Source organism: Arvicanthis niloticus, chromosome 16 (genome assembly GCF_011762505.2).
Source record: "Arvicanthis niloticus isolate mArvNil1 chromosome 16, mArvNil1.pat.X, whole genome shotgun sequence".
Classification (NCBI taxonomy): Eukaryota; Metazoa; Chordata; class Mammalia; order Rodentia; family Muridae; genus Arvicanthis; species Arvicanthis niloticus.
The window spans coordinates 57,072,767-57,099,648 of record NC_047673.1 but is presented as its reverse complement, the minus strand read 5'-3'; the positions used below and the strand labels follow the sequence as shown (position 1 = coordinate 57,099,648).

At 39.8% G+C, this 26,882-nt stretch overlaps 1 protein-coding gene across 9 annotated transcripts in view; it reads left to right on the top strand.

The window, feature by feature from the left end:
* Window positions 1-26,882, top strand: part of Psd3 (pleckstrin and Sec7 domain containing 3) — a 515,401-nt gene that overhangs the window by 153,067 nt on the left and 335,452 nt on the right. For 2 of the 9 annotated variants that reach the window (XM_076914235.1, XM_076914236.1), the window contains exon 2: window positions 15,163-15,307. The exons of 5 other annotated variants lie outside the window; for them this stretch is intronic. Coding sequence is in view for 2 of the 4 variants with exons in the window: in XM_076914232.1 (XP_076770347.1) it covers window positions 15,996-16,007 (12 nt within the window). In the remaining 2 variants the exon portion in view is untranslated. Of the gene's footprint in view, window positions 1-15,162; window positions 15,330-15,895; window positions 16,008-26,882 lie in introns of all 9 variants that reach the window. 2 more of the 9 variants (XM_076914232.1, XM_076914233.1) reach the window with 2 other exon arrangements.

Here is a 26,882-nt window from a genome sequence, read left to right as displayed (position 1 = left end):
TTTACAGACTTGGAAGTCCCAAAGGTCCAGAAGCCCTGGTCCTTGAAGGCTTGGAATTGGTTGGCTTTTTAAAAAAGATGTAGGGGAGAGGATGTTCCCTGCTGAGAGAGAACAAATACACTTTCTACTCTCTCCCAATAAATGCCCTTCCAGTCTTGCATAGGGGATTTACAAATTCCCTGTAGAAGTTCTGGAGTGATTTGCCGTTCATTATTCATAAACTAAGTCACTAGTGTTATAACGGTTAATCTGGGTCTTCCTTAAGAGGTGAAACTGTGAAAACCAAGATGTGTATGTCCTTTGGCCTTAAGGCTGCTTTCTTTGGGGATTATGGGGATAATTCTACTTGGCAATTATGAAAAGATGATATTTTGAAGTTTGGGTTGGATTAGAAGGTGAATAACACATGGTGATCATTCTCAGGTTTGTCTACAACATAGTCAGACTCAGTTGAGCTTTAGGCTGACGGGAAAGAAAAAAATTAATCAAAGCCCATAGTTAAGTATGTGAAATATAGTCATAGTCTGGGGGTCTGGCCTAGCCTGAATCACGGTTTGTTGCAAGTGTTCTCCACCATATTCTACCAGGACCATGCACAGAGGTCTTTGATTTTCTTCCCGAGTACTAAATATTGAACCCATGGCTGATGTAGGCTATCCCAGGGCTTAGCTGTATCCCTATAGACACACTTCTCGAGTTAGGAGTTAAACCAACCTTGATTTATTTTAGGGAGTACTAACGAAGTTCTCTAGATTTCATACTGAGATACTGATGAATTTCATACAGGATCCTGATGAAATTCTCCAGAATGTTAGTTCTCAGTGTTCATGTCCTGACAAGCTTGTGTTATTTGTAATATTGTATGTACGTTCAGAAATGAAATGGTTCTGTGTTTCTGAGTTATATGACCATTTTCCAGAGTTCCAAATGCTGCTGCAATTCATAGTGACTGACAGAGTATATAATGAGAATTTGAAGTGTGTGGTTGACAAGTTATTCTACAATCTAAATTACCATGCCTTGTTGGAAAATAAGGTGTAACTCATAACATTACTAATGAATCTTTGCTCATGCTATCTTATTTACACAAAAATAGCACAAGTCCTTGCAATGCTTGTTTGCTCTACCAAAAGAACGATTTTTTGCTGTGCCCAGAATGTCAACAAACTGGAATCCAAATTACTGTTGCCAAACTGACAAGGACTTTGCTGAAACTCCAGGGCACAGAGGTGGTAGATAATTCTCTCCTGGCAATGCCTGTGATATAAGGAAGCTGGAAGCCACCACTTTTTCTCTCCTTCCATTGGAGAGTCAGGGCTGCCATTTTTTTTTCTCTTAATTAATGGCAAACAACTATCTTGTTTGAAATACCTTCCACTCCCGTTTATGATGCTAAGTCAGTGAGATACATCAAATAAACTTGCTTATGAGCTTTCTTAAGTGACTGTTTCTGGAGTTGGGGATTTGGAGTGAGGGGAAATGTTCCATTTTGACTGAGGCTAGGTCAGCATTTTTTTTTCATGCTGTGAGTTTGTGTATATGCATGTATATATATGCATGGATGTATATGCATGTATATATATGCATGGGTGTATATGTATGTGCATGTGGAGGCCAGAGGACATCAGGTACTGGTCCTTAGGAGCTATCCACTTTTGGTGCAGTCTCTCATTGGTTGGAAGCTTGCTGATTTATTCTAGGTTGGATGGTTAGTTACCTTCCTGTCTTGGCTTTCCCAGGGCTGGGATTACATGTGTGCACCACTGTGTCTGGCTTTTGTACATGGTTTTAGGGGCACACTCAAGTCCTTGTGTTTGGAAGACACTTACTTTCATGCAGGGCTTCTGAGAAGTCGACTTGCCTTTAGTTTTCATCTCGAGCCCTGACTTTTAGAAAATGCATTCTTTACAGTGAGGTGCCACAGGCACAGGTAATGTTTACTGAGTTCTGACATAGACGGCCAAGAAGTCAGTACTGTCATCTTCTCTATTTTGGAAACCTTGAGAAGTTTAGTTGCTCAGGATCCCACAGCTGTGAAGCAAATATTCAAACTCAAGTAGGGATTTGCTTAATCCCTTTCCTATGTCCTCACAGCTAGCACTGTGTGCTGCAGAAACTGAGGTTTTGGCTCTAAAAGGTAATGACTAATTTATCAGGCCGATTCATCAACCAATCTGTTGGCTTAAACAGCAGCACTAGTATTGCCTGGCTCAAGAGATAGAAACTGTATAATTTCTTGTCCAGAGTACATTAAAGAGTTCCCTATAGTCATGAAATTAAAGTAAAAGATGAAGCAGATGAACAATTTAAAGTTGAATGTGAGTCTCGCTTATTCTAATTTCTAATTATATCACCTCAGAGAAGTATCTGGGTGTTTCAGCCATGGTGGTGTTGACACAGAGAAGACTGCTTTTCCTTGTTATTTCTTCCCAGGAACTGGAGCTCAGTGCTCTCTGAAAATGTGTCTGAAACAATAAAAGGGGCTGGGGAACCAGCGGAGGGCTTTCAGAAGATCAGGCTGCAGCTGCTCCCTGCTTGCCTGGCCCTCTGTCTTCAGACCTTTGCTGAGTAAAAGTGAGTTGCAGAAATGAAGCAGCTTGTCTCCTCTTGTGGCTCTTGGTCAGCACACATGGGAAACAGAACATGTTTAAAAGCAGCTGTAGCTTCCTTTGTTTGGCCTTCAGGAGATCGTTGGTGAAGCACTAATGGGGTTGCTTTTCTGTACGTAAAATTCTACCAGCTATTTTGGAACTCAGGGTTTTGAAAACTTTATTTTCCAAGAAGCTGCTGGGCAAGGTAGGATGAGTCACAGGACACAAAGGACAGGAGACTCCTTTCTGAGTGAGTGACACAGACTGTGCAAGTAGATGCTTGCTGTCTTTGCCATTATATTACTTTCTAGCAAACGGACAGTAGAAACTTTTCATGGAATTGGCATCAGGCTGCTGGGTCTTTCAGGGACTCCTGTGACTGCCCCTGTGTATGTAAGAGCTTTACATACACGTATGTAAGTGCATGCTGCTTCCCTGGGTTGGAGCTTTCTGCTCGAATGATGCAGTTCCCTTTGGACAAATTTACAGATTTCTTTCTGGTGGCTCTGCAGGGTCTATAAGCTCCCTGCCTGGCCTGCTGACACTTAGATCTTCTAATAAAATCTCCATGAGAAAACAAAACAAAGAAATAAAAAAGGCATCATAGCTTTCCAGGCGCTAATATCTTCTACGTAAATTAGGGCAGAAATTAAGGCACACACTATTCATCCATCCACTCATTTATTCGTGGAGTCTGTGAACAGGTTGTGCTACTGACCTGAGATGACCTAAACGAACCTTCAAGGAACATCTAGAGTCATTCTTAAGAGAGTCAAACGCTACAGTTGGTAAATACTGGCATTGCTGTTCCTAAGACTTCAGCACCTGTGAACATTCGTGGCCTCTCTCCTCTTCACCAGCACTCTTCAGCAGAACTGTCTGTCCTGTTCCCAGTGTCTCAGCTCTCTCTTGTTCAGTAGCCAGAATCTCTATGTGGCTACTGAGTACCTGAAATATGGTTATTCTCAAGAACTGAATTTTAAATTTTATTTAGTTCAGTGAATTTATAAAGTCCTGGGTGGCTAATGGCTATTGTGCTGTACAACAAGGCATTCAAGTAAAGTGCTTTAAGAGATGTCATCGTTTGACTTGAGCTGATGTATCCCTCTTGACGTTCTGGCTGCTGTGGTGTGTTTACTGACTAGGCCTTGATAGACTTTGGAAATTGTCCTCACCCCATCATGTCTGATAAGCACTAGTGTGGGTGGGAAATGTACATGAGAGATATGAAATTTTAAAACAATGAAAGTAGATAAATTCATTTAAAATGAGAAAAAAAATGAATGTCAGTAGGAGCTATTTGGAGAAAAATAGGAACATATTTTGTACCTAGAATCATGCAAATGGAAACCATAGAGCCTCGTTTGCTTAAGAGTTGTCTTGTTAGTTTGCCTTAATTAAAAAAATGTATGGCATTATTTTGAGAGCTCAAGGAAATGATGAAACATTAGTTGGCTTCTTTCTTTTCTTTAGGCAATATCTGATAGCTTCACCTCAGGTACCTGTGACTCTGTGTAGCATAGTTATGAAGATCCAGGTGGACAGTGGTGGCTATGACAACAGTGGAGGGCTTCCTTGGAAAGCACACAGAACTGTCTTGGAGAACCAGCCGATACTCAAAGTGTGTGAAGACAACAGGGAAATGACTACCTATAGAGAAATGAAAGTACTTCATCTTACAATTAGAGATACAGCACACTTATAAGACAGCGGCACACTTCGTGTGACAGATCTAGGAAGTAAACAGCTACATTTACAGGCTGCAGGTTGTTCCTCAGCCATGCACACAGTGGTAGTACTGTTTTTGTGTGCAGGGTGTATGACGACATGAGAAACTTCTCAGGCTTGCTCAGAGTGGCATTGAACTCCCTATACATTCAGACTGGCATTGATCTTTTCCTGTCTCTTAAATGCTGGAATTAGAGACTTGAGCCACCCTTCATTATGGTTTTGGTTTGCATTTCTATAGTGGCTGATAATATTACATTTATTTTCTTATGTATGTTGGCCACTTGTAGAGCTTCCTTGGAGAAATAATCATTTAGGTAGTTTCTGGATTTATGTCTCTTAGGTGATACATGCTTTGCAAGCGTCTTCTACCATTCTCTGAACTGTTCTGGATTTATGTTTCCTACGTGGTGTGTGCTTTGCAAGTGTCTCCTACCATTCTCTGAATTTCAGCCTTTTCATTTTCACTTCTTGTCCTTTGCAATCACCGTCTTTATCTTAAGCAAGGCACCGTTCATTATGCTTACATATTTGCTGAAATGAGTAGACAAATTAAGCAAAATGATTGTGTAACTAATATTTTTACACTTCTCTCTGGTAGAAGAGAGGGCAGAGCTGGGTGCAGTGGCACCCTGGAGGCAGAGGCAGGTGAATCTGGGTGAGCCAGAACTGCCTGGTCTGTATAGACGAGTTCATGCCGGCCAGGGCTAGAGGATGGATTTTACCTTTGCTTGTGCTGCTTGGGAAGATTCCACAACTCTGGAGACTTTGAGATCCATAGGTTTACTAAAAGCAAAAATTTAAACCAACTCTTTAGAGATTTTTATATAAAAGAACATAGTGCTTTCCTACCTTCTGAAAGAAGTCATGGCACCTAGTCGACCCTAATTGGTCTTTATAGATGCTATTATTTCATCACCTAAGTAATGTTTTCCATACTTTTCTGTCACAAGAGTCTCCTAGTGTTACATTTCTAGGGATAGCTGAAGAGCCTGATTTAATGTTACTGTGAAGGGCCTTCCATGTTCTGTGAGCATTCTGTATAACTCTCTCTAAAGATCAGAATCCTGGAAACTCAGGTCTCACCTGGTGACAAGAATGACTTTAGAGGTGGCCTGTAGAATTTAGTTAGTTGTCTTTAGTTGCTGTGTTCTCTAGTGAAAAGCATCCTTCTCTATGGGAGATCACAAGACATAGCCATGCCTGCTTATGCCGCTGTGCCCAGGGATGTGCTTAGATTGGCTTGCCATTGCTGAATCTCTGGAGGTGTTTTGCAGGCATGTGGAACTCCATGGACAGAGTAGGGAGAAAGCATGGTACAAAGCAGAATAGATAGTGTTTTACACCATTTCTACACTTTGATTGTTTTGGTTGGCTGGTTGGAGTCTCCTGAAGAATTAGCTAAGTGACCAGCACCAGGAGGAAACTGTTTCCTCATAAAGGCGATTGTACATCAGCAGGAGGCATTGCAGTGCAGTGGTTAGGGCACAGGCCTACATTAATCTGATTTGCATCTTGAATCTGTCACATAATTGTATCACCTTGAGCAAGTTATTTTGACACCCCTGTACCTCACATGACGTTATTGAATACCTCCCTAACATATACTGGTTGGGAAAGGTTTAGGATTATATGGAAAAGTCATAAGAGGGCAGTAAATGTGACCTTTGGATGGGAATTATACTTATATAGGGGTAGAACAATTATTGCCATTATTATTATTACTATTAATTATTGCCTTTCTTAAGATAACATATCTGTTAAGTGGTAAACCGGCCAACCATTCTAAGATCTGTCTGTAACTACCTGTGAGAGTAGTACATAGAAGTCAGAAGACAAATTTTAGTGCTTTGTGTGATGCTTTAGCACGTTGTAGTCATTTAATAAATGCTTGCTCAATGATTTATACAAGTATCACAGACAATTAAATAGGTAAGTGATAAAATGGTCTTAGGGATCTCATTCATTCATTCATTCATTCATTTGATTTTATCTTCTTTTCCTCTCGTTTCTGTCTTTTATTTTGAGTCAGCTGGCTTTGAACTCCCTATGTAGCTGAGAATGACCTTACTGTTTTCCCCGTCTATGCTAGGATTAGAAGCATACACTACCGTTTACAAGGTACCAGGGATCAAACCCAGGACTTCGTGCATGCTAGACCAGTTAGTTCTTGATGAACTAAGCTGTGTCCCTACCTTTACATTCTTGACACATTCTTCCTGCATTCCTGGTGAGGCTTTTAGGCCAATTGATATTCTCTTGTCTTGCTGGGTCCTGTTTTGGGCCAGGGGGAGAACTTTAATAACTTTAATAAGACGTAATATAATATTCTAAAACTAAGCTAAGTGACCAGCACCAAGAGGAAACTGTTACCTCGTAAAGAAACTCAAGTAAAGATATGTAGCTTATAGCTGTAAAAGACCTTGATAGTCTTAGGGAAACTAAAGCCAAGATTTTTAAAACATTAGGCCAGGATCTACTTAAGTCAGTGAAATGTGGTTTAATTATAGAACCATATGTCAATAAGATTAGTAGGGGAGTAATGAGTATGATAGTAATTCTCTTTTCTCAACCTAGGTAGTGTATATAGGCATATTTGTATGAAAATTTTTTATTTTATAAATATTAGTGCTTTATTTTGTTCCCTTTTAATAGTGGCAATTTAAAAACAAAATAAAATTATCTAATGGTCACTTAATATCTTCGGCTCACCAAGTAGCCCAGATATCTAAAAACTCTTGGCAATCCAATCCTCCTGCATCAATCTCCTGCATGCTGATCTCATAAGCATGTGTCACTGTGCCTAGCATAATGTCTTCTTTTGCGGGTAGGTGAGGGATTTTACTTCCAGATCATAGTCTATTATTGAAGGGACTGTTCAGGGCAGGGCAGGAACTGAAGCAGAAATCACCTAGGAATACCTCTTACTGGCTGTAAAGCATTTTGTTTGGCAATGGTGAAACCACTCTTACTATGCCTATATTTTATTTTGAGGAATCTTTTTGTTAAGTATATATTGTCTATTAGCTCTAAATGTGGCCCAGCAAGCCCCCCAATAATCAAGACATAGTCCTGTTGATTTATTTAATTTGCTTTAGCATAATTAATGGAAAATTATCCCTAATCTATTTTTCTATGCTAGACTGGCTTTTTCCCAGCTGTGCTCTCCAAGTTACTTGTTTGAATCTTACCTAGGTTGTTTTTGGTCCATCTGTTTGTCCTCAGGATATGCTTCTCTCAGCCATGTGCTCCTGGTCCATCTCATCTAATGGTAGCCTCTCCTCTTTCTGTCTCCTCCCTCCCTCCCTCCCTCCCTCCCTCCATATATACATATACATGTACATGTATATGTATATATGTAACATATATATGCATGTATGTTAAGGGAAATTATTGGACTGACTTACAGACTGCAGTCCAACTAACCCAATAGTGGACAACTGTGAATGGCAAGTCCAAGAATCTAGTAGTTGCTTAGACTAGGTATTTCAGCTAGTCTTCTGTATAAGCTGGAATCCTGAAGGTTCTAACAGATGTACTGGCAGGTGAAGAAGGAAGCTTTCCTTCTTCCATTGTCCTTATGTAGGCTTCCAGCACAAGGTGGGTACCACTACCTCTGGACCTAAGCAGTTCTTTACTTGGAATTTGCTCTGTCCCATGCTGGCCTTGAACTCAGAGATCTGCTTGCCTCTGTTTCCTAAGATTAAAGGTGTGTGTCACCTTGCCTGGGCCTAAGCTTTTCATGGGCACTGTGCTTCAAGATCTGTATCCATAGCCTTTGTCTTCCAGACTCGAGATCTATATCACAGGTGTACCCTCCATTTCTGGATTGCGGTTCATTCCAGATGTAGTCAAGGTGACAAATTCGAATAGCCAGCACAGCATGAAATAGAGTACAGCAAATGCAGATGCATGCTTTCTGTCCTTCATGAGCTGGAGGTCATGAGCAAAAGGCAAAGCAGACAGGTCAGAAGTTCCTGTATAGCCTTGAAGTATTGTCAGGGTTTTAGCTATGTCCAACATGAGTAGAGAGGCTGTTGAAAGAGTGTCAAATGAGGATGATGTGACATGATCTGTCCTATGTTTTTAGAGCAGCTATGTCTCATGAGAATACACCAAGCAGGCAGGGGTAAGGGCAGAGATGGACAAATTGTTAAGAGGTAGTTCTTTGCATAGCATTGGCTTGGATTGATCAAAGAGATATGTTTTTGACTTTTTTCCTTTACTCTCCCCACCCCCTTTTTCTGACAAGGATTCGCCCTATGGTTCTCCTTGATCTTGTGACAGTTTTTCTGTCTCGTACTTGTTGGGATTATATGCATGAGCCCCTATACCTACAAGGAATTCAGCTTTGAATATTGTTTGTCTGGTTTTCAAGAGACTTTCCAGGCTAGTGGTAAATATTGTGGATTTGTCAGATGTGTTGACTAGATGAAATCCACAATGAAGTAATTGTCAATGGGAAAGAAAAGAGGCTCAGTCCTACGAACTTGGGCTGCGGGCTCACTGAAAGTAGAGAGGTGAGAGAGGACTGAGCAGTAAAGGAGGAGAAAAAAGAGAGAAATGGAGGAAAACCTAGAATTTGGGAGGAGCCAAGTGAAGACAGGTCACAGGGGTGGGTCAGGTGCTGCTTATCAGGTCAAGTAAAATGAGAATCAAGTGCACATTCACTGGAAACATAGCAACTGGTCAGCGAGGAGGAGAGAAGAGAGGAGGGGAGTAAATAAAGACAAACACCTGATGTCTGTTGACAAAGATTTCAAGTTTTGTTTCTTTTGTTTGTTTGTCTTTTGGTTCTTTTTTGTTTGTTTGTTTGTTTGTATAAAGGGGAGGTGGGGGAGCACAGCAGCAAGGAATGCAAGGGAGTTTTAAAATGGGGAAAATACCAGCCTGCTTGAGGAATGGTTGGAAGGACAGTGCTGAGGAAGAAACAGATGCTGCCTAGTGAGGTAGTATGGTAATTACCCAAAAGATCTTAAACCATACAGCTGTTTCCCCAACACTAGTGGTTGTCAGTTTCTTCAAACTTTGGAATTCTTATATTCTTATAATGATGTGTGTGTGTCTGTTTGTATGTGTTACTGTAGATACATGCATTGTATGTATGTTAGTGCATATATGTATCGTGTGTATGTACCTGTGTGTGGAGAACAGAAGTGGATATGAGGTGTCTTCCTCAATTCTTTCCTAACTTTTTAAAATAAAAAGGTTTTACATTTATTTACTGTGTGTGTATGCATGTATGTGTATGTAGGTGTGTATCATTTCTGTTATCTTAGTCACCCAGGACAGTCCTTAGGTCAAATATCCATGTTGCCTGGGGTCTACTTTATCTGCACTCTGTTGGTTGATGAGTTCTTTAGCTGTCACTGGGAACAGAGATTTACCACCAACCTTACAGCATGCATGTAATCTAATTTCCTATGAACTGATTGGGTGAACACAGTATTCACTATCTGTATTATACATAGAAAGCCCTGTGTTTAGATGTAACCGACACAAGGAAACAGATGGGTAATAAAGTAATAATTTGAACAGTACAGATGCTATTCTGTAGGTCTTGTGAGAGTGCGCGCAGCTGCTTCTCACATGTGGTTAGAAGAATCTTGTGGGGACACAGTTGGTCCTTTTATTCTGGGATGGTATGGAGCTATATTCCTAACAAGCTCCCAGAAAAAGCTGGGAATGCTGGGGCATCTCCAGAGTAAAAAGTGATTACTGGGCAGAGTTTCTTTCTTCCCTCAAGGATATTGTTCCTGCATTCTTATTCTGTCTGATGCTTCTCGGCTAATCCTTTTCTACAGGACCTTTGTGACTTAGAAATACAGCTTTGCACCACCTTTGCCTCCTTCTCTTTGCATTTTTATTGTTCTCTGAGGTAAGCCTTTGGACGTCTAGGTGTTTTACATAATAATTAGCTGAAGGGACTTGAGGCAAAATTGATTTGCATATGTGGAACCAGACTTCAGGGTCTAATTTAAATGCCAAGGCCACTTTTTCCTCTCTCTTGGACTTCTGACTATCCCTCTGTGCTTTTGGACTGTAGGCAGAGTCCTGTGTTGGTGCTTTTTTGCCAGTTCAGGTGTTGCTTCCACTGTAGCACTTTGGACACCTATAAGTCACAGCTAAATCTCTTTGGTTGAAGGCTCTCTTGTTGGAATTCAGTTCTTTGGTTTTATTGTCTGAGTACATTTGGTCAGTCTGTAGGAGTTGGAGCAAATCTTTTACCACATGCTAATAAAAAGTTCCTTGGTTTCTTCATCAGTTTACCTCCTGGAGTGGACCTCAAATTGAGTCACAAAGTGTCAGATTACTCCTGTGATATATGTGCCACTGATGTGTTTGTTTGTTTGTTTTGGTGGGCATTTATTAGATTCTTTTTAATATTTTTTTCTCTTACTGTTCTGGTTTTGTTTTTGATCTTTTCTTTTTTTTTGAGAGAAAGAACATGAAGTTGGGTAGTGAAGACCCCTGAACTCGGGAGACCCTTACTCACGTCTCAGGAAATCACAGTCACCCAAAAATCACAGGAAACCATATCTGGATGCAATCAGCAGAGGTTTATTGGGGAGAGTTGGCTAGCCAAGGTCAAAACTGCTTGTCCATGCAGGGACAGAATTTTGACAAAAGGCCAGCAAGCTGTGGGCGGGTTGTTGTTGTTGGTTTTTTTTTTTTTTTTTTTTTTTTTTCCATGGTATGGGGAAAGGAAGGAATTTTCTCTTGGTTACACATGATTGGTTGTTTTACAAAAACCTCAAAGGGGAGGGGTAACCAAGAACGGTGGAAAGTTAGCTACTTCTTGGAACCACTCAGATGACTTGCATCTTTCTCTGTGGTCAGGAATGTCTTCTTGCTTTGGGCCTTCCCCACCCTGAGGCTTGAGGAATGTTAATCCAGCAAGTGTCCTCTGATTCAGGGATAATGCCCTCCACCTGGAATGTGTCCTGGGGCAGTGAAGGCCTGAAATCTTACATTCAGTTCCACCTTCTGGAACCTGCATTCTCTTGCTCAGGTTTAGGGTAAAGAAAAAGCCTACATATATTTCATAAAATGGTCTTTATAATTTTTCACTCTACAGTAGGTGTTGAGAACCTCACTGCCCCACGTTGGGGGCCAAAAATGTCGGGGACCGCTCTACCCCACGTTTGGGGGCCAAAATGTCGTGGACCGCTCTATCAATGTTGGAACCCGCACTGCCAAAAGCCTTGGGGGCTAAATTGTTAAAGCCCACACTGCCCCAAGCTGCTCCGGTCCACAGGTCGGGGTTCAACAAGAGAGAGAGTGAGAACAGACTCAAAGAATGGAGACCAGACAGAGTGTGATTCAATCGTGTTTATTCTTCAGTCTCTCTTTTTCTCTCCAAGTCCCTAGTTCCTAGTACCAAGTCTCAGGTCCCTAGTTCCTAGTACCAAGTTGCTAGTCTCCTTCCCAGTCACTAGTCCTTTTCCAAGTGTCTAGTTGCTTTCTTCTGGTCTCGAGTCTCAAGTTCTCTTCCAAGTACAAGTGTCTAATAATTTCTTCTGTCTGCCTCTTGCCTTTTATATGTCTCACTTCTAAGCCATGCCTTTAAATCACGCCTTTAAGTCACTCCTTTAAGTCTTATCTCTAAATTACACCTTTAAGTTACACCTTTAAGTCCACCTTTAAGTCTCACACACCCAAGGGAAAATACTGGTTATCTAAAACAAGATGTTATCAGAGTGTGCTCAGCTGTTGTAGGCTGTTGTAAACAAGTCTCTTGTCAGGGTATATGGCTCAAGATGGCTGCAAGGATGATAGCCGCCTTCTGTCGACTCCTCACAGGTAGGTGGTGGGGGTTGGAAGTGTTGGGAGAGGGGAAAACTCATGATCAAAATATTTGTATAAAAATGTTCTAAGATAGTAATAAAATAGAATAATAGGATATTTGGTCAGGGTATGATGAAATTGATTATGTATACACTGAAAATCCATATAAATTTTGATATTCTTGAATATCAATATTCATCCATATAAATATAAATAAAAATATAAAAATAAATATAAAAAAATAAATATGATATTCTTGAATTTAATTTTTTTTTAATTTATTTTAAACTCTAGATTTTATTTCCCTCCTGGTCCACCTTCCAACTGTTCCACATCCCATACCTTCTCCCTGCCTGCCCGCCCCTTCCGTCTCCACAAGGACATGCCCACCCCCCACCCTCACCCTGCCAGATCTGTAACCCCCCTAGGGACTCCAGTCTCTTAAGGGTTAGATGCATCTTCTCTGTCTAAACCCAGATCCAGCAGTCCTTAAGGGTCATATTTTTAAAGATTACCTCTGTTCTCTCCAATAGAAATATATTATGAATATAATTTAAAATCTTCTAGTAGCCATATTAAAACAGTAAAAGTGATGAGAGAAATTAATTTAAATGATATATTTTATTTAACCTAATATGCCAAAACTATCATCATTTTAGTATGTCAATGGTATATTGAAGTAATTCATATATTTTTTAATATTAAGTCTCAAAAATCTGCTCTGTATTCTACATCTACAGTATATCACTCACATTTCAGATGCTAAATGGCCCCAAATGGCTACCATATTGGACTGCACGCTCGTAGGTACAGAATAATGGCAGATATGAGAAGTACAGTTTTGTTTCTGACTTTATTATATCATTCTCTACACATGATATGCTAAATGAGTATATATAGACCAGTAAAAGTAATATCCAGATGGAATTTCAAACATTAATAATAAGTCTGCCCTAAAACATGTTAGTTAAAATATGTAAAATATTAAACCATTAGTTGACTTTAGTACTAGTTAGCTCTCAGAGGTGAGAGCCTGTGCACATTAAAACAACCTTTTAGACTGTAAGTTTTAGTAACATTATTTATGATGGTTTGCTTCTTAAGATAACTTCTGAGTAATGTCACAGGAACATAACAGTGACATCACCAAGTGTTTGAAAATGGTCTGTGACAAACACACGTTACACCAAATGTGCTTTGATTCCCTTCATCCTTATAAGGCAGGGGGGTGGCATCTTAACGTGCATTTCATAATCAGGAACCTGAGAACACAAAGGATAAGTGATCTTTCCCAGGTCACATAGGAGGATTTTAATTTCAGGCCATCTAATACCAGAAATCCCTTAGATTCTGCCAGCACATCCAAGTGATTAGTGCCCCCACTTCATCTTTGAATTACATAGTGGGAGCCTAAGTATTTACTTGTAAAACATGGGATTGTTGGCCCATATATTCTACTTTTACTAGAAACTTTACTGTAAATTAATTCTTTGTATAACTGTATCCTGTTTATCATGAATTTCAGTATCAATTCCAAGAGTTGCTAAGAGTATTGACTTTTGATTGATATACAATTTAAACTTAACTATAACACATTAATTTTCTGCCTAATCCTTCAAGAATAGCTAATAATATATGTGGTAAATTTTTATTGTTAGAGTTTACACCCTCATTGTGCAGATAGAAATATTACAGCATTTTTGTAAGTAATCATGAAAATCACATATACTGAATGATTACTGTGTAGCCAGCCACCCTTGTGCTAATATGTTATACTCATTTAATCATTAGCGCAATTTATTAATTTTTTCATCAGTAGTTAAGTGTCAATAAAACTATGCTATAAATGGAAATGCTTAGATTCTTAAAAATTATCTTATGATTTTCTAGTGTCTCTCCTTCGTTTCTTTCTCTTTCTTCCTCTCTCTCTCTCTTTCTCTCTCTCTCATTTATTTTTCAACCTTTTTTTTTACAGTCCAGTTGTCATTCTCCTCCTGGTCTACCCTCTGACATTTCCCATCCTATTCATCCCTACCCCGCTGTCTCCAAGAGGATGTCCTGACACTTCACCCCCACCCCACCTTGCTATTCTCTGGGGCCTCAAGTTTCTCAAGGATTAGGTGGTGCTTCTCTCACTGAGGCCAGATCAAGCAGTCCTCTGCTGTATAGAACTCTGGGGCCTTGTATTAGCTGGTATATGTTGCCTGCCTGGTGGCTCAGTGTCTGAGAGATCTTGGGGGTCCAGGTTAGTTGACATTGCAGGTTGGGGTCACTCTCCTCCTCAGATTCTTTCAGATTTTCCCTAATCCAACCACAGGGCTCCCCAGCTTCAGTCCATTGGTTGGCTGTAAATATCTGCATCTGGCTCTTTCAGCAGCTTGTTGGGCCTCTCAGAGGGCAGCCATGCTAGGCTTCTATCTGTAAGCACACCATAGCATCAGTAATAGTGTTAGGCTTTGAAGCCTTCCCTTGAGCTGGATTCCAATTGAGGCCAGTCATTGAACCTCCTTTCCCTTAGTCTCTTCTCCATTTTTGTCCCTGCAGTTCTTTTAGACAGGAATAATTCTGGGTCAGAGTTTTTGACAGTGGGATGGCAACCCCTTACCTCCACTTGATGCCTTGTCTTTCTACTGGAGGTGGGCTCTACAAGTTCCCTCTTCTCACTGTAGGACATTTCATCTAAGGTCCCTAACTTTGAGTTCTGAGTGTCTCTTACTCTCACCTCCCAGGTCTCTGTTACATTCTAGAGGGTTTCCCCCACCCCCCTACCTCCTGCGGTTGCCTGTTGCCATTCTTTCTGCTAGCCCTCAGGACTTCACTTCTGTCCACACACCCCAATACCTGATCATGTTCCCCATTTCCCCTCCCTTTCCCCTCTCCCATCCAGGTCCCTCCTTTCCTCTGCACACATACATAGCCACACCCTCCCACACCCCCTTGTTTTCCCTCAGTAGCTCAGTTGACCTTGAACTCTTGGTGATACTCTTGCCTCATCCTCCCACGTGCAGAGATTACAGATGTAGACCATTACTCCTAGTGTGCTGTCTATTTTCAGAAAAAGACTGGTGAGAAAATCGTCCTAAGAGGAGCTTGTGGAAATGGTGATCTATAACCTAAGGGCATGAAATCAAGAAGAACAGTGGATGTAAAGGTTGTCTTTCCGAATTTGGAACAAGGATGGGACCTGAAGACAAAGAAGGGTGGGAAAGAATATTCTTACGTGTATCCTTTAAAGAAAACAGAGCTTGTAGGTGTCTTCTAACAGAGTTGATTGAAAAAAGAATCAGCTTTCTGTCTTGATTGATGCCTTTGAGCAAAGACTAGGTCACTGCCTGGATCTTTTAGATTAAATGTTTACATTGGCAGATTTGGATATATAAGGAATAGGCAATAACTAAGAGAATTGTTCACTTCTGAAAAAACTACAAGTTGTGACTTTGTAGTAAATTATGTAAAAAACCCAAATTCCTTTTATAATTATGGACTTGCTTTGTAAAAGGTAGAGATTGTGATTTAATAGTATAATGTCAGAGTTCACAAAAGACTGTAGAAACAAGCCCTGAAGTCTAACCCTATTTTGCAAATGAGGAAACCAAGAAAGTTATTTTTCTGACTATACATTTTTAAACAGTTTCCAATATGTACATGAGACATTCTGATACACCGTCAGAGAAGTTAAAAGTTCTTTTCAGTCTTTGCTTGTGCTAACAGAAAGGCTCAAAGGTCATTTTGTTTGTTCTAATTAGGACACACTTGAGTTCTTTTGATTATCTTATCTGAACTCAAAGCTCAGTGATTTTCCTAAGGAAATGTTGCCTCAACTTATTTAACGTCCCTGTGCTTCACTGAAACCTGCATCTTTGCAGAAAAAGCAGAGGAGAGGATGAAATGCCTTTGAGAGTGAGTTTGGCCAATGGATATTTTTTGAAATAATCTGTTTTTATTTACCCATTTACTTTTTTCTTTTTAAAGTTATTTTATTATTTTTCAGAATTTCATATATGAGTACTTTGTTTACACCATTTCCTCTCTACTGTCTCCTGAGTCCTCCAATCCCCTATTCACTCCCAAATTCATGACCTTTTCTTGAGTGTTTCTTGTTTAGTTTTTATAGTTATACATCCCACCACATACAGCTGCCTTTGAGTGTATGTCTTCTGCATACCGCATGCTTTTTCAAAATTGTAGTGTGAGTAGTTTTACTTGGAAATGAGAAATCATTAAATAACTTTGAATAGTAGTAGATCTAGAGATCTGGGGGTTTTTTTTGTCCTTATTTATTATTTTTCATTAATATTAATAATTTAAAATCATTCCCTGGGAGTTTCGGCAAACCATAGTCTAATCTGCCTTCACTAGTAAGTTATAGTTTTTGTTCATACTGTAAACAATTGCTGGGGGTTGAAGTTTAATTGTTACCATTATTTAAGTATGCTCACAATAAATGCAAGTTAAAAATAGTCCGTCTTATATTGGCTTGAAGAGCATCATGACTTCATGAATAAATTTGTTAGATCTAGATTTGAATCTTACATTTCACTGATGGCCAGAATTTCTTTTATTTTTTCCATCATTTCCTCCCCCTCTTCCCTCCTCCCCACCCCTTTGTATTCTTTATAGAATTCCATACCGTAGTACAAACTGGCTCTCACTATGTTGCCCAGGCTTGGTCTTAGGTTCCAAGTATTGGGATTTCAGGTCTGAGCCATTATACCTGGCTGTATTTATTTTTCTGAACCTCAGCTTCTTCACTGATAAAGCTACCTGTTTAATGGTCTTTGGAGGATTAAATGGCTTAAAAGGAGATGGTGCTTTCTAAATGCTTGGCATATTGTGAATATTTAATGAAACATACTACAATAGTCTAGCCAAGATTTTTAAGAATGAATACAAGTGATAAACTGAGAGTACAATTTAGAACTTTATTTTGAGATTATTTTATGATTTATGTTTAGCGGTCTTACAAAATGTCTCATTTTGTTTTGAATATCTTGACTTTGAAACAATGCTTAAAATAACACTTGTGTCTTCACACTGGTTGTTTGCATGTGTGCGATTTCTTTAAATTTGGTCATTAGGCGTTTTTATAGTATCAGAAGTTGGTGTATTCTAAAGGCCTCCTCGTCCCATAAGCATCAGTTTTGAACCAGTCCTGGATGTCAGAGCAGGCTAAGTCCTGCCTTAAGGTCACAGCTGAGCTGTAGCTGGAGGAAACCCAAGAACCTGATGTGCTATAAGGTCACCCTGAATACTGAGTCTGTGTGTGTGTGTGTGTGTGTGTATGTATACTCTGTTATTCAAGATCTTTGTCTTCCTAGAGAGCAAACATAGCCCTTTAAGTTGTAGGTGATGTTTTGTTTGCGTATTGTTACCCAGAAATACAATGTAACTTAAAGTCCAGTATTGTACTTGTTGCAGTGTCTGGTCAACAGCATTGTAAATTTGACTTGCTAATCTCTACATGAGCCCAGTAAGAGACCTAAGCAAAATCGTACTGCTCCTATGCAAAACTCAGTCCTGCTTGGTTAGTGGCTGCTTGGTCCTGCCAGGCTCTGGTTGTCTGCTTACTCTGCCTCAGTTCTGCAACTCAACTGGGGCTTAGGTTTCCATGAACTGATCTGATAAATACATATGAGTTGATAGAAGAGAGTTAGAATTATGTGGATATTTAAACTTTTTGGTGGCAGTATTTTGTGCCCCATTCCATTACTAGGAAGCACTTTAGCAAGTACTGGAGATCACTGTTACTGTGCTAATGTCATATTTCAGCCTTCTTAGTTGATCTGTTTGTGAGTGTGATTATCATGGGGTTTGTGGATTGTAGATAAGGTACCTACATGGAGGTACTATGTTTCACAAGCATGTATGATCTTTTCTTAGGTTGTGTAATGAATTTTTAAAATTCCATTTTAAAGTAAAAAAATAAATAAATTGAATCCATAGTGGTGCATGCTTTTAATTCTAGCATTCAGGAAATGGAGGCAGGTAGATCTCTTTGAGTTTGAGGCCAGCCTGTTCTAGGTAGTTGTTCTGCCTCAAAACAAACAAGCAAACAGTGATACTCCGCCTCAAAACAAATAAATAAATGGAAACATAATTTATATATCTTCCTGTGTACAAAAATTTTAATTTTTGCAATTTAATAATTTTAAATAACTCAAGATATCCAGATGTATTTACAGAAGAAGAAAAAAGATGAGTTGTAATTTCTGGAGTTAAAACTGCTAAGATTTTTGAGGCATTTTCATTTTTTGTATTATTCCCAGTACATGTATTCATACATCATACATTATTTTACTGTGCTTAGCATTATATTTTAAGACTATTTGCACATGTATTTAAATGAATAGTACTTCATCTTAAGGCTCTTCCATAATTTATTTAGTAAATTCACTATTGTTGGATGCTTAGGATATTTCTGGTGTTTCACTTTTAGTAAATCATGGTATGTGATGACTACTGGGCATTAGTATCTATATGAACTTTCCCTTGCACCTCTGATTATTGTCCCAGTGTATTTTCCTAAAGTGGAGTGAGAAAGGTATGACTATTTATGAACACCCAATCCCCACTCCCTTTTGTAAAGGTGGTATTCGCTTACATTCCCACATTATATAGAATCAGAGGGAAAGAAGCTTTCCTAGGTTTATCATTTTGTTTGCTGTTTATTTGCTGACAGAGCCTCACTGTCAGCCAGGCTGGGCTTGGCCTTATAATCCTCTGAGTGCTTCTGTGACCACACCTGGCTCCACTTTGAAGTTTTAAAATGATGTTTGAAAGGCCTGGGCTTTGATATGGCCACTAAAAGTATAGATCTTTTTAGGGAGGTTGTGGACGAATAGGTGTGATAGGTTCTTGGGAAGTATGTAATCCTCCTTTATGTTCTCCAAATGAGAAAACAGAGCTATAAAAGTTTAATTGCCTTACTCAGATAGTAATTAGGTGAATCAGGATTAGAGACTTGACTACTTGTCCTATGTTTTCTGCATTCTGGTCCTCACAGACACAGTAATTTGTCAGCTCTGAATCAAAAGTGACAAAGCCTGTGACCTAACACCTCCCCCATCACCCCCCTCTCCCATCCCATCATTTGCCAAAGTGTGTCCACTGCTTGGTGTAACAGTGCCATACTGGTCATCTGGCCTGTCAGCACCCCTGACACAGGGTGTCCGGGTCAGTCCTTCGGATGAATTCTGATTGAGACTGGTTTGAGTTTTGGATTGGTGAATTGTGGATAGAGTAGCTTGGCTGGGTCTGTTCTCACGTTGATGGCCCTGGACTGAGATGCTCAGAAGTTGGCTGTTTTAGTCAAACCACATAGCGTGAGAATGAGGGAGAGATGATTTCAACAAGAGGCCAGAGGAAAGATGCTTGGCAGGCAGAAACAACAGATGTCTGTGGCAGATGAGATGGGGCTGGCCAGAAGAAGCATAAGCTGTAGAGACAAAAGGCATGTGGAGGGAAGGGTTCAGCGTATGGACAGCTGAAAGAAGACTTGGCCTGAGCAGGTAACATGGGCTGTAAAAGTGGAGAGTGCCCTTGGAAAGTAGGTGAGCTTAGATCATGCACTTAGGTATTTAGATTTGTATCCACTGGAGATGGGTAGTTATGGGGGTGGGGGGAGAGGGATTTAAGTAGTTTAGCTTTCCAGCAGGGTGGAGAATGGATTAGAGGAGGCAGGGAAGGAGCAGGGAGATCTGTTAGGGGTGAGTAGGTGAGAGGTGGTTTGAACTTTCAGGGTCGTAGTAGTTGATACAGCCAAGTAGAAAGACAAATAAAACACTGATGAACTTGATGGTCTGATGTGACGTTAGGAGCAGAATGACATCGATGCTTGCCTTGATTCACAGACCTCACCAAGGAGCTGCTGTTTATTGAGACTTAGCAATTTCATTAGTTGCTCTTTGGTTGCTATGACCCAAATACTTGGTAGAAACAACTTAAGGGAGTGAATGGTTCATTGTGGTTCACAGTGTTGGAGGGTCATAGCCCATCATGGCAGGGGAGAGAAAGGAGCACAGCTGTGATCACAGCACCTGGATTGTGCAGTGGAGTCTGCTTCTTGTGGTAAAACAGGAGGCAGAGAGAACAACCATCAGAGGCCTGTCTCCCGATCATCTACTTTGACCAAGTGGGCATTGCCTCCTAAAGGCTCCACAATGTGAATAAACATAACCACTTGCTTTCTTGTAGGATATGGTTTTGTGGTACTGAGTTCCTTATACCTACATTATAAGATTAGAATAAATATTAGCCACGTTAGTGTCCCTCACTGACTCTAATAGAGCGCTCATTAGTGTACACCGTGGGCTTATGATTGGTTAGTCATAAGGTAGGTGGGGAGTTGATCCTAAGGCTCACAGCCTTGAGAGGAATCGGGAAGGATCAAAAGACCTCGTTGTTAAGACGTTTAGTAGGATGATTTTTTTTTTTTTAAACATGATGGATTTGCCAGAGGCAAACCTAAAAAGATTGCTTCAAAGAAGCCATACCATAGTTATCTGGAGTTCTCTTGTATAGGCCTCTGTTTCCGTGACACTCTTGTGGTGTGCTTGGTCCTGGTTTGTTCTCAGGTTGAAAGCCCCACCCCTGTGAAAATGGCAAGCACCTTTCCAACAAGCCTTCACTTTCTGGGTACACAAGCATACTTTTGGGTATCTTTTTTTTCTATAGTTAATGATTAATAGTTAATAATGAGAATTAAGACAATTTAGAAATAAAAGTTTTTACCTATGACTCTGAAGGAATATTAGGACACTGATTTCTCTTTCTTAAATGTCTACAGAAAATGTCCCAAAACATTGTCATCTTTTCAACCCCTTCCCCCCATAAATCAATACTTGTTTTGACATGTATTTTTTTTTTCTGAAAAACTGGCTTAAATCGCATGTTTGGAAATAGATCTTTGAAGGGACTTGGCATGGGGGAAGGGTAAACAGTTTTGAGTTGGGTAATTAGCCACAACCATGTGGAACAGAAGCTATGATTAGTCTAATTAGGTAAGCCATTTTATAAGTGTTATGGTGGACCCCTGGGTAATGGCCTAGAAATACCTCCTTTTCTAGTTTGTTTGATTGATGGAAAGTAGTTTCCACATGCAGGAATTTATTTTTCGAAATAAAGATTTTATTTGCAAATGGTATAATGGTATTCTTTGCAATGGATAGATCTGGATAGTAAAAATTAGACTCTAGGTTTAAAAACAAAGGGAGGACACAAAGTTGAGTGGGTATATATATTTGTTGCAAGAATGAGTCAGTATTTAGACCCTTGTTTTGTATTTTATATGTACACTTATGTTTAACTCATACAATCACTTTTTATTTTGTAAGACATTTTTTAAAAAAGGACAAATTTCTATAAGCTTAATTAATCTCATTTATTTCCTGATATTTTTAAATTTTTAAATAATATTTTTATCAATTCTTTGAGAATTTCATACAATGTATTGATCTTTTTCACTCCGGGTTCCCAGATTCATGCCTACCCCTCCACACACTCAACTTTGTGTCTTTTTTTTTTAAACCTAGAGGGTCCAAGTTGTGCTGTCCAGATCTATCCATTGCAAAGTAAATATCAAAAAAACAAGCAAAAATGATACAAACAAAAGCCAAACAACCAAACAAAATCCAAAACCCAAACCCAAAACCAAAACAAACAAAACAAAAGAAAACAAACAAACAAAAAAAAACCCCAAAAAGTAACCTTTAGAGAAAACCCAAATGAGGGTAGGAAGAACACAGGTGTAGCAAGGAAGGAGATGAGGAAGGAATGAGCTCATTCTGAACCCTACACTGTGGTGGCTGTCAGACTGTGCAGCCACAAATACCCCATCTTATGAGTCCTACACTGGAGGATGGTTGACCTACCAAGAATCACACAAACCTGTGTTTTCCGAACAGAACAGGGCAGTTACACATATGAACTCCTAGTGGCATACAATAACTGCACATAACACCTGCACAGACTCCAGCCAGAGAAGAATCCCATCGTGGGGGGTGGGGGGGAAGGTGACATAAAGTTCCATCCCTAACTGAGAACCTATTGGCAGATGATAGTGGGTGGGAGAAGGAGAGCCCGTTTTCTTTAAGGGTAGTTTTAAGTTTTAAGCTAAGTCTTTTGGAGGAGTTGCTTCTAAAGTATGGTAAGTAAGACCAGAAGTGCTATAGACTTTTAAAAATGTTTTGCTAAATTGTACTCCGGTGCTAAGTGTAATTTGCAGAGTATTTTTGTGCACATTTTGTACACTCTTAAGTCACCATAAGCTCTACTAGAGACAGCACAAACATTACAGCATAATACACTTGTGGTGGCATTATTATGGTAGATACAATAGCGCGGGATTGAGAAATGAGCTGACGGCCTTCCTCCTTTCCTCCCTCACTCGGTGTCCTTGTTCACCGTGCCACATTTGAATTTGAATTTCCTCTAAAGGTTACTTGTTTTCTTTCTTTTGCTACTTACTTTGCAAGTGGGTAGATTAGGTTGACTGGCCCTCGTTTATGGCATTCAGCAATATGTGAGATAGCCACCTCAGCAAAGACAGTGTCAGTAAACACAGCTGCTAATTAAACTTAGGCAAATGACATGTAGCAAATGTAAAAAACTGCTTGAGACTCATTTGACAGATATTGCCCATCTTGTGCCAGCATGGTCATGCTTACCTTGGGCTGGATGAGAATGTGTGCTGAGGCAGAGACTCGGGAAGACCTTTTTGGAGTTTCTGATTGCTGTATTAATAGTTTCTAGTAGAAAACCAAAGATAACAGTATTGGCCTTGTAAGACTATGAACTAGTTATTGTAAATATAGTGTTATCCAAATGAAGTACTCAGTATTTTACAGTAGAAGTGAAATAAAATAGATAGAAACAAATTACCAAGCAACCAACTATGGAGCTCCTTCAGGGTGCCTTTGGAAACTTTATAATTTATAATTGAATCTCTAATTGCAGTAATTTTTATCTAACCATTACCACAGTTTTTCCAAGCTCTCGCATGTTAACCTAGTTTCAGTTACTCTTAGTGTGAAGGTATCATATCTGTTTCTTTTCAAAACAAACCTCTTGGATTCAATATCAGCCCACCAGAGTTAACCCAGATACATGAATTTATTTTTATCATTATGCAGCCAGTATTTAAGGTCCATTGCTATGCTACCATATATTTTATTGTTTAGAAGTGTTTACAAAATGTCAGCTCTTAATTTGCATATATTTATTTTGAGATGGGGTCATGTTTTCTTGTTTAGTTAGCCTTGAATTCCTAGGTTGAAGCCATCTTTCTACTCTAGACTACTAAGAAGCTGGGAATACCGAATGAGCCAAAGTGCTGGGCTGAATCTATTTTTAAATAGAACATTTGGTAGTAAAATGAGGTAGGCTATTGATAGAAAAACTTAATAATATATTTTTTAACAGCTATACTAATTTATAATTATGAAGTATTTATTCAAATCATACTATTTAATAGTTGATTGACTCTAGTAAAATAAAATACATTGTTATGATACTTTAATATTTGGGGAGGAAAAAAACCTCCAAAACTTATTTTTGACTGCTTTATGGAATAATAATAAAATTTATTAAGGTAGTTTTTTCATATAACATGGAAATGTTACTTCATTTAAAAAACTGAAAATTGTTTCATCATATGATGAAATGCTTCTCTTAGGTATTTTTTTCTCATTTTTTAAAATTTATTGATACAGTGGATTAAACATTACTACTGGGGTGGTTTTTCCCCCCACTCCCTTTTCTTTCTTTGTTGCTTTTTTTTGTTTCCTTTAGGCAGCTTGACACTTAATCTTGGTATATTTTGGAAGAGGGGATCTTTTTTTTTCTCTCATATTTTTTATTGGGTATTATGTTTACATTTCAGATTTTATCCCCTCACCCCATCCCCCCCCCCCAGGAATCCCCTATCCCATTCCCTCTTCCTGCCTCCACAAAGGTGTGCCCCCACCTACCCCCCACTCCCTTTTCCCCTCCCCACCCTCGAATTCCTCCCCGATCTGTGTTCAGCCTTCATGGGATCAAGAATCTCCTCTCCCACCCATGCCTGACAAGGCCATCCTCCCCTAAGTATACAGCTGAAGACATGGGTGCCTCCCTTTGTGCTCCCAGGATGGTGGTTTAGACCCTGGGGAGCTCTGGTTGGTTGGCACTGTTGCTCTCCTCTTGGGGCCACCAACCCTTTCAGTTCCTTCAGTCCTCTAACTTCTCCATTGGGAACCCTTGATCAGATCAATGGGTAGCTGTGAGCATCAGCCTCTGGGTATGTCAGGCTCTGGCAGACCTCCAAGGAGACAGGTGCATCAGGCTCCTGTCCGCATGCACTTCCTGACATCCATATCTGCGTCTATCTTTGGTGACTGCACATGGGACGGATACCAAGGAAGAGTGGTCTCCAGATGGCCTCTCCTTGACTTTCTGTCCCACAGTTTGTCACCATATTTGCTCCTTTGAGCATTCTGTCACTCCTTCCAAGTAGGACCGAGGCATCCACACTTGGTCGTCTTCTTCATGGGCTTCATGTGGTCTGTTAGTTGAATCTTGGCTATTTCAAGCTTTTGGGCTAATATCTGCATATCAGTGAGTAAATACCATGTGTGTTCTTTTGTGATTGGGTTACCTCACTCAGGATGATATTTTCTAGTTCCATCTATTTACCTAAGAATTTCTCGAATTCATTATTTTTAATAGCTGAGTAGTACTCCATTGTGTAAATGTACCACATTTTATGTTATTCATTCCTCTGTTGAAGGACATCTGGGTTCCTTCCAGCTTCTGGCTATTATAAATAAGGCTGCTATGAACATAGTGGAGCATATGTCCTTGTTATATGTTGGAGCATCTTCTGGGTATATGCGGAGGAGTGCTATAGCTGGGTCCTCAGGTAGTGCTATGTCTAATTTTCTGAGGAACTGCCAGACTGATTTCCAGAGTGGTTGTACCAGCTTGCATTCCCACCAACAGTGGAGGAGTGTTCCTTTTTCTCCACATCCTTGCCAGCATCTACCATCACTTGAATTTTTTATCTTAGCCATTCTGACTGGTGTGAGGTGGTATGGAAGAGGGGATGTTAATTGCAAAATCTCCAAAGACTAACCTGTTGGCAAGTCTGATGGTATCATCTTGATTAATGACTGATAGGTAAAAGCATGATTTATTTAATTCCAGAATGAATGTTTCATTTGTATAAAGCTGTAATAAAAAGTTAACAGCAAAATGCTAAAACTATTTTTTCATGGAATTAAGTAAGAGAATAACTATATCAAAGTTGCAACACATTTTGTGTACGTGTGTGTGTGTGTGTAAAAAACTATTGATGTTATTGATCCAAATAGCAAACATTCTCTTGTTAAGTAGGAATTTGCTTGCCTAAGCTAAAACTCACCTGATTTTATGTAAGAGCTACTCATTCTGAGTGAAGAGTGCTGTAGAATTCAAAGTTATAGGCAAGATACTATGTTGTCAATTATACTATATGAAAGTAAAAATATGAGCATAGGTTCTGGTTGGATTTATTTCTTGGCAATATGTAAGCATTAAAGGAGAAATTACAGATGGTTCTATGCTTCCTTCCTACAATGCCCTAGTGGTTCTTATGTTCAGTAATTTCATTTGGACTTTGTAGAAGTACACAGTTTTGAGGCAGGGAAAGATCTAAGAATCTTCTTTTTACCCACTTGTCTTGCAGATGAGAAAGGACCTGAGGTTAGGTGGGGACTGGGCTGAGTGGCAGGCCTCAGTCCAGTCAGAAGGCTCGCCTTCTTAGAGAAAGAGTTGCTTGTGGCTGCCCAGTCCTCCTGTGGCAACAAGGTCTCTTTTTCCTTTGCATTGTTATAATAGTGGAAAGAGGAAAAAGGGGGGTGGAGGGAGGAAGGGAAAAGGAAAGAGACAGACAGTAAGAGAAGAAGTAGGCTGATAAAGTCAAAAGTTGACCTCTAGAAAGTGGTCACAGTAAAGTAGTGATCTGAACAGTTTCTGGTGCAGCAGTGAGGCCAAGGCCATGCTGGAGACTAGGGGCATCCTTGTGCTTCCTGCCCCATTCCTCTAGAGTCAACCCATCTTGAGCTTGTGATGTCTGAGGCTGGGTTTGTTGATTCTCTTGTGTTCTAATCACTGTGTAGCTGCCTCATGTCATGCCAGGCAAGCTAAAACAATATGTGTGTTTGACAGTCAAGTTTCATAGTTTTCAAATCTTAGCTATTGCTAACCTCCCCGTTTCCTTCCTACTTTTGTATCCACCTCAAATCCCAGACCCCTCTTCTTTTTCAGCACTGGGCATTTTACGAGAGGTTACACTAGAAATTCACTGTCACAGAGTAGATCACATGTGTTAGTTATTCCTTCCCAGTTCACTCAGTCTCTTATTGATTTGTTGCTGTGAAACTTGTTGAAACCCAGTAGCATGTGCACGTGGTTGCTGCAGCAACTCGCTCTCGGTGCCCTCTTGACTTGTAGCAAGAGTCAGCCACAGCTGTTTTCTCAGTCTTCACTCCTAGAATGTTTACCAGGTCTGCATTCTGACTTTAAATCCTAGCAGGCATTTCCTGGGTCAGATAGGACCTGACTCAAAGGGAATGGCAGGCTTAGCTACTGATTAGCTTTTGTTATTGTACTAGGTAGTGTCAAAGGATCTAACTTACTTCTTTTAGCAAGGTTACCAATTCTTACTCTGAAGCCCATCTCTGGGGAAGCCTCTTCCTTCATGGTTTCTCTGGTTGGAAGTAAACTCACAGCTAAGGTTTTATTAGATAAGCAATACTTATT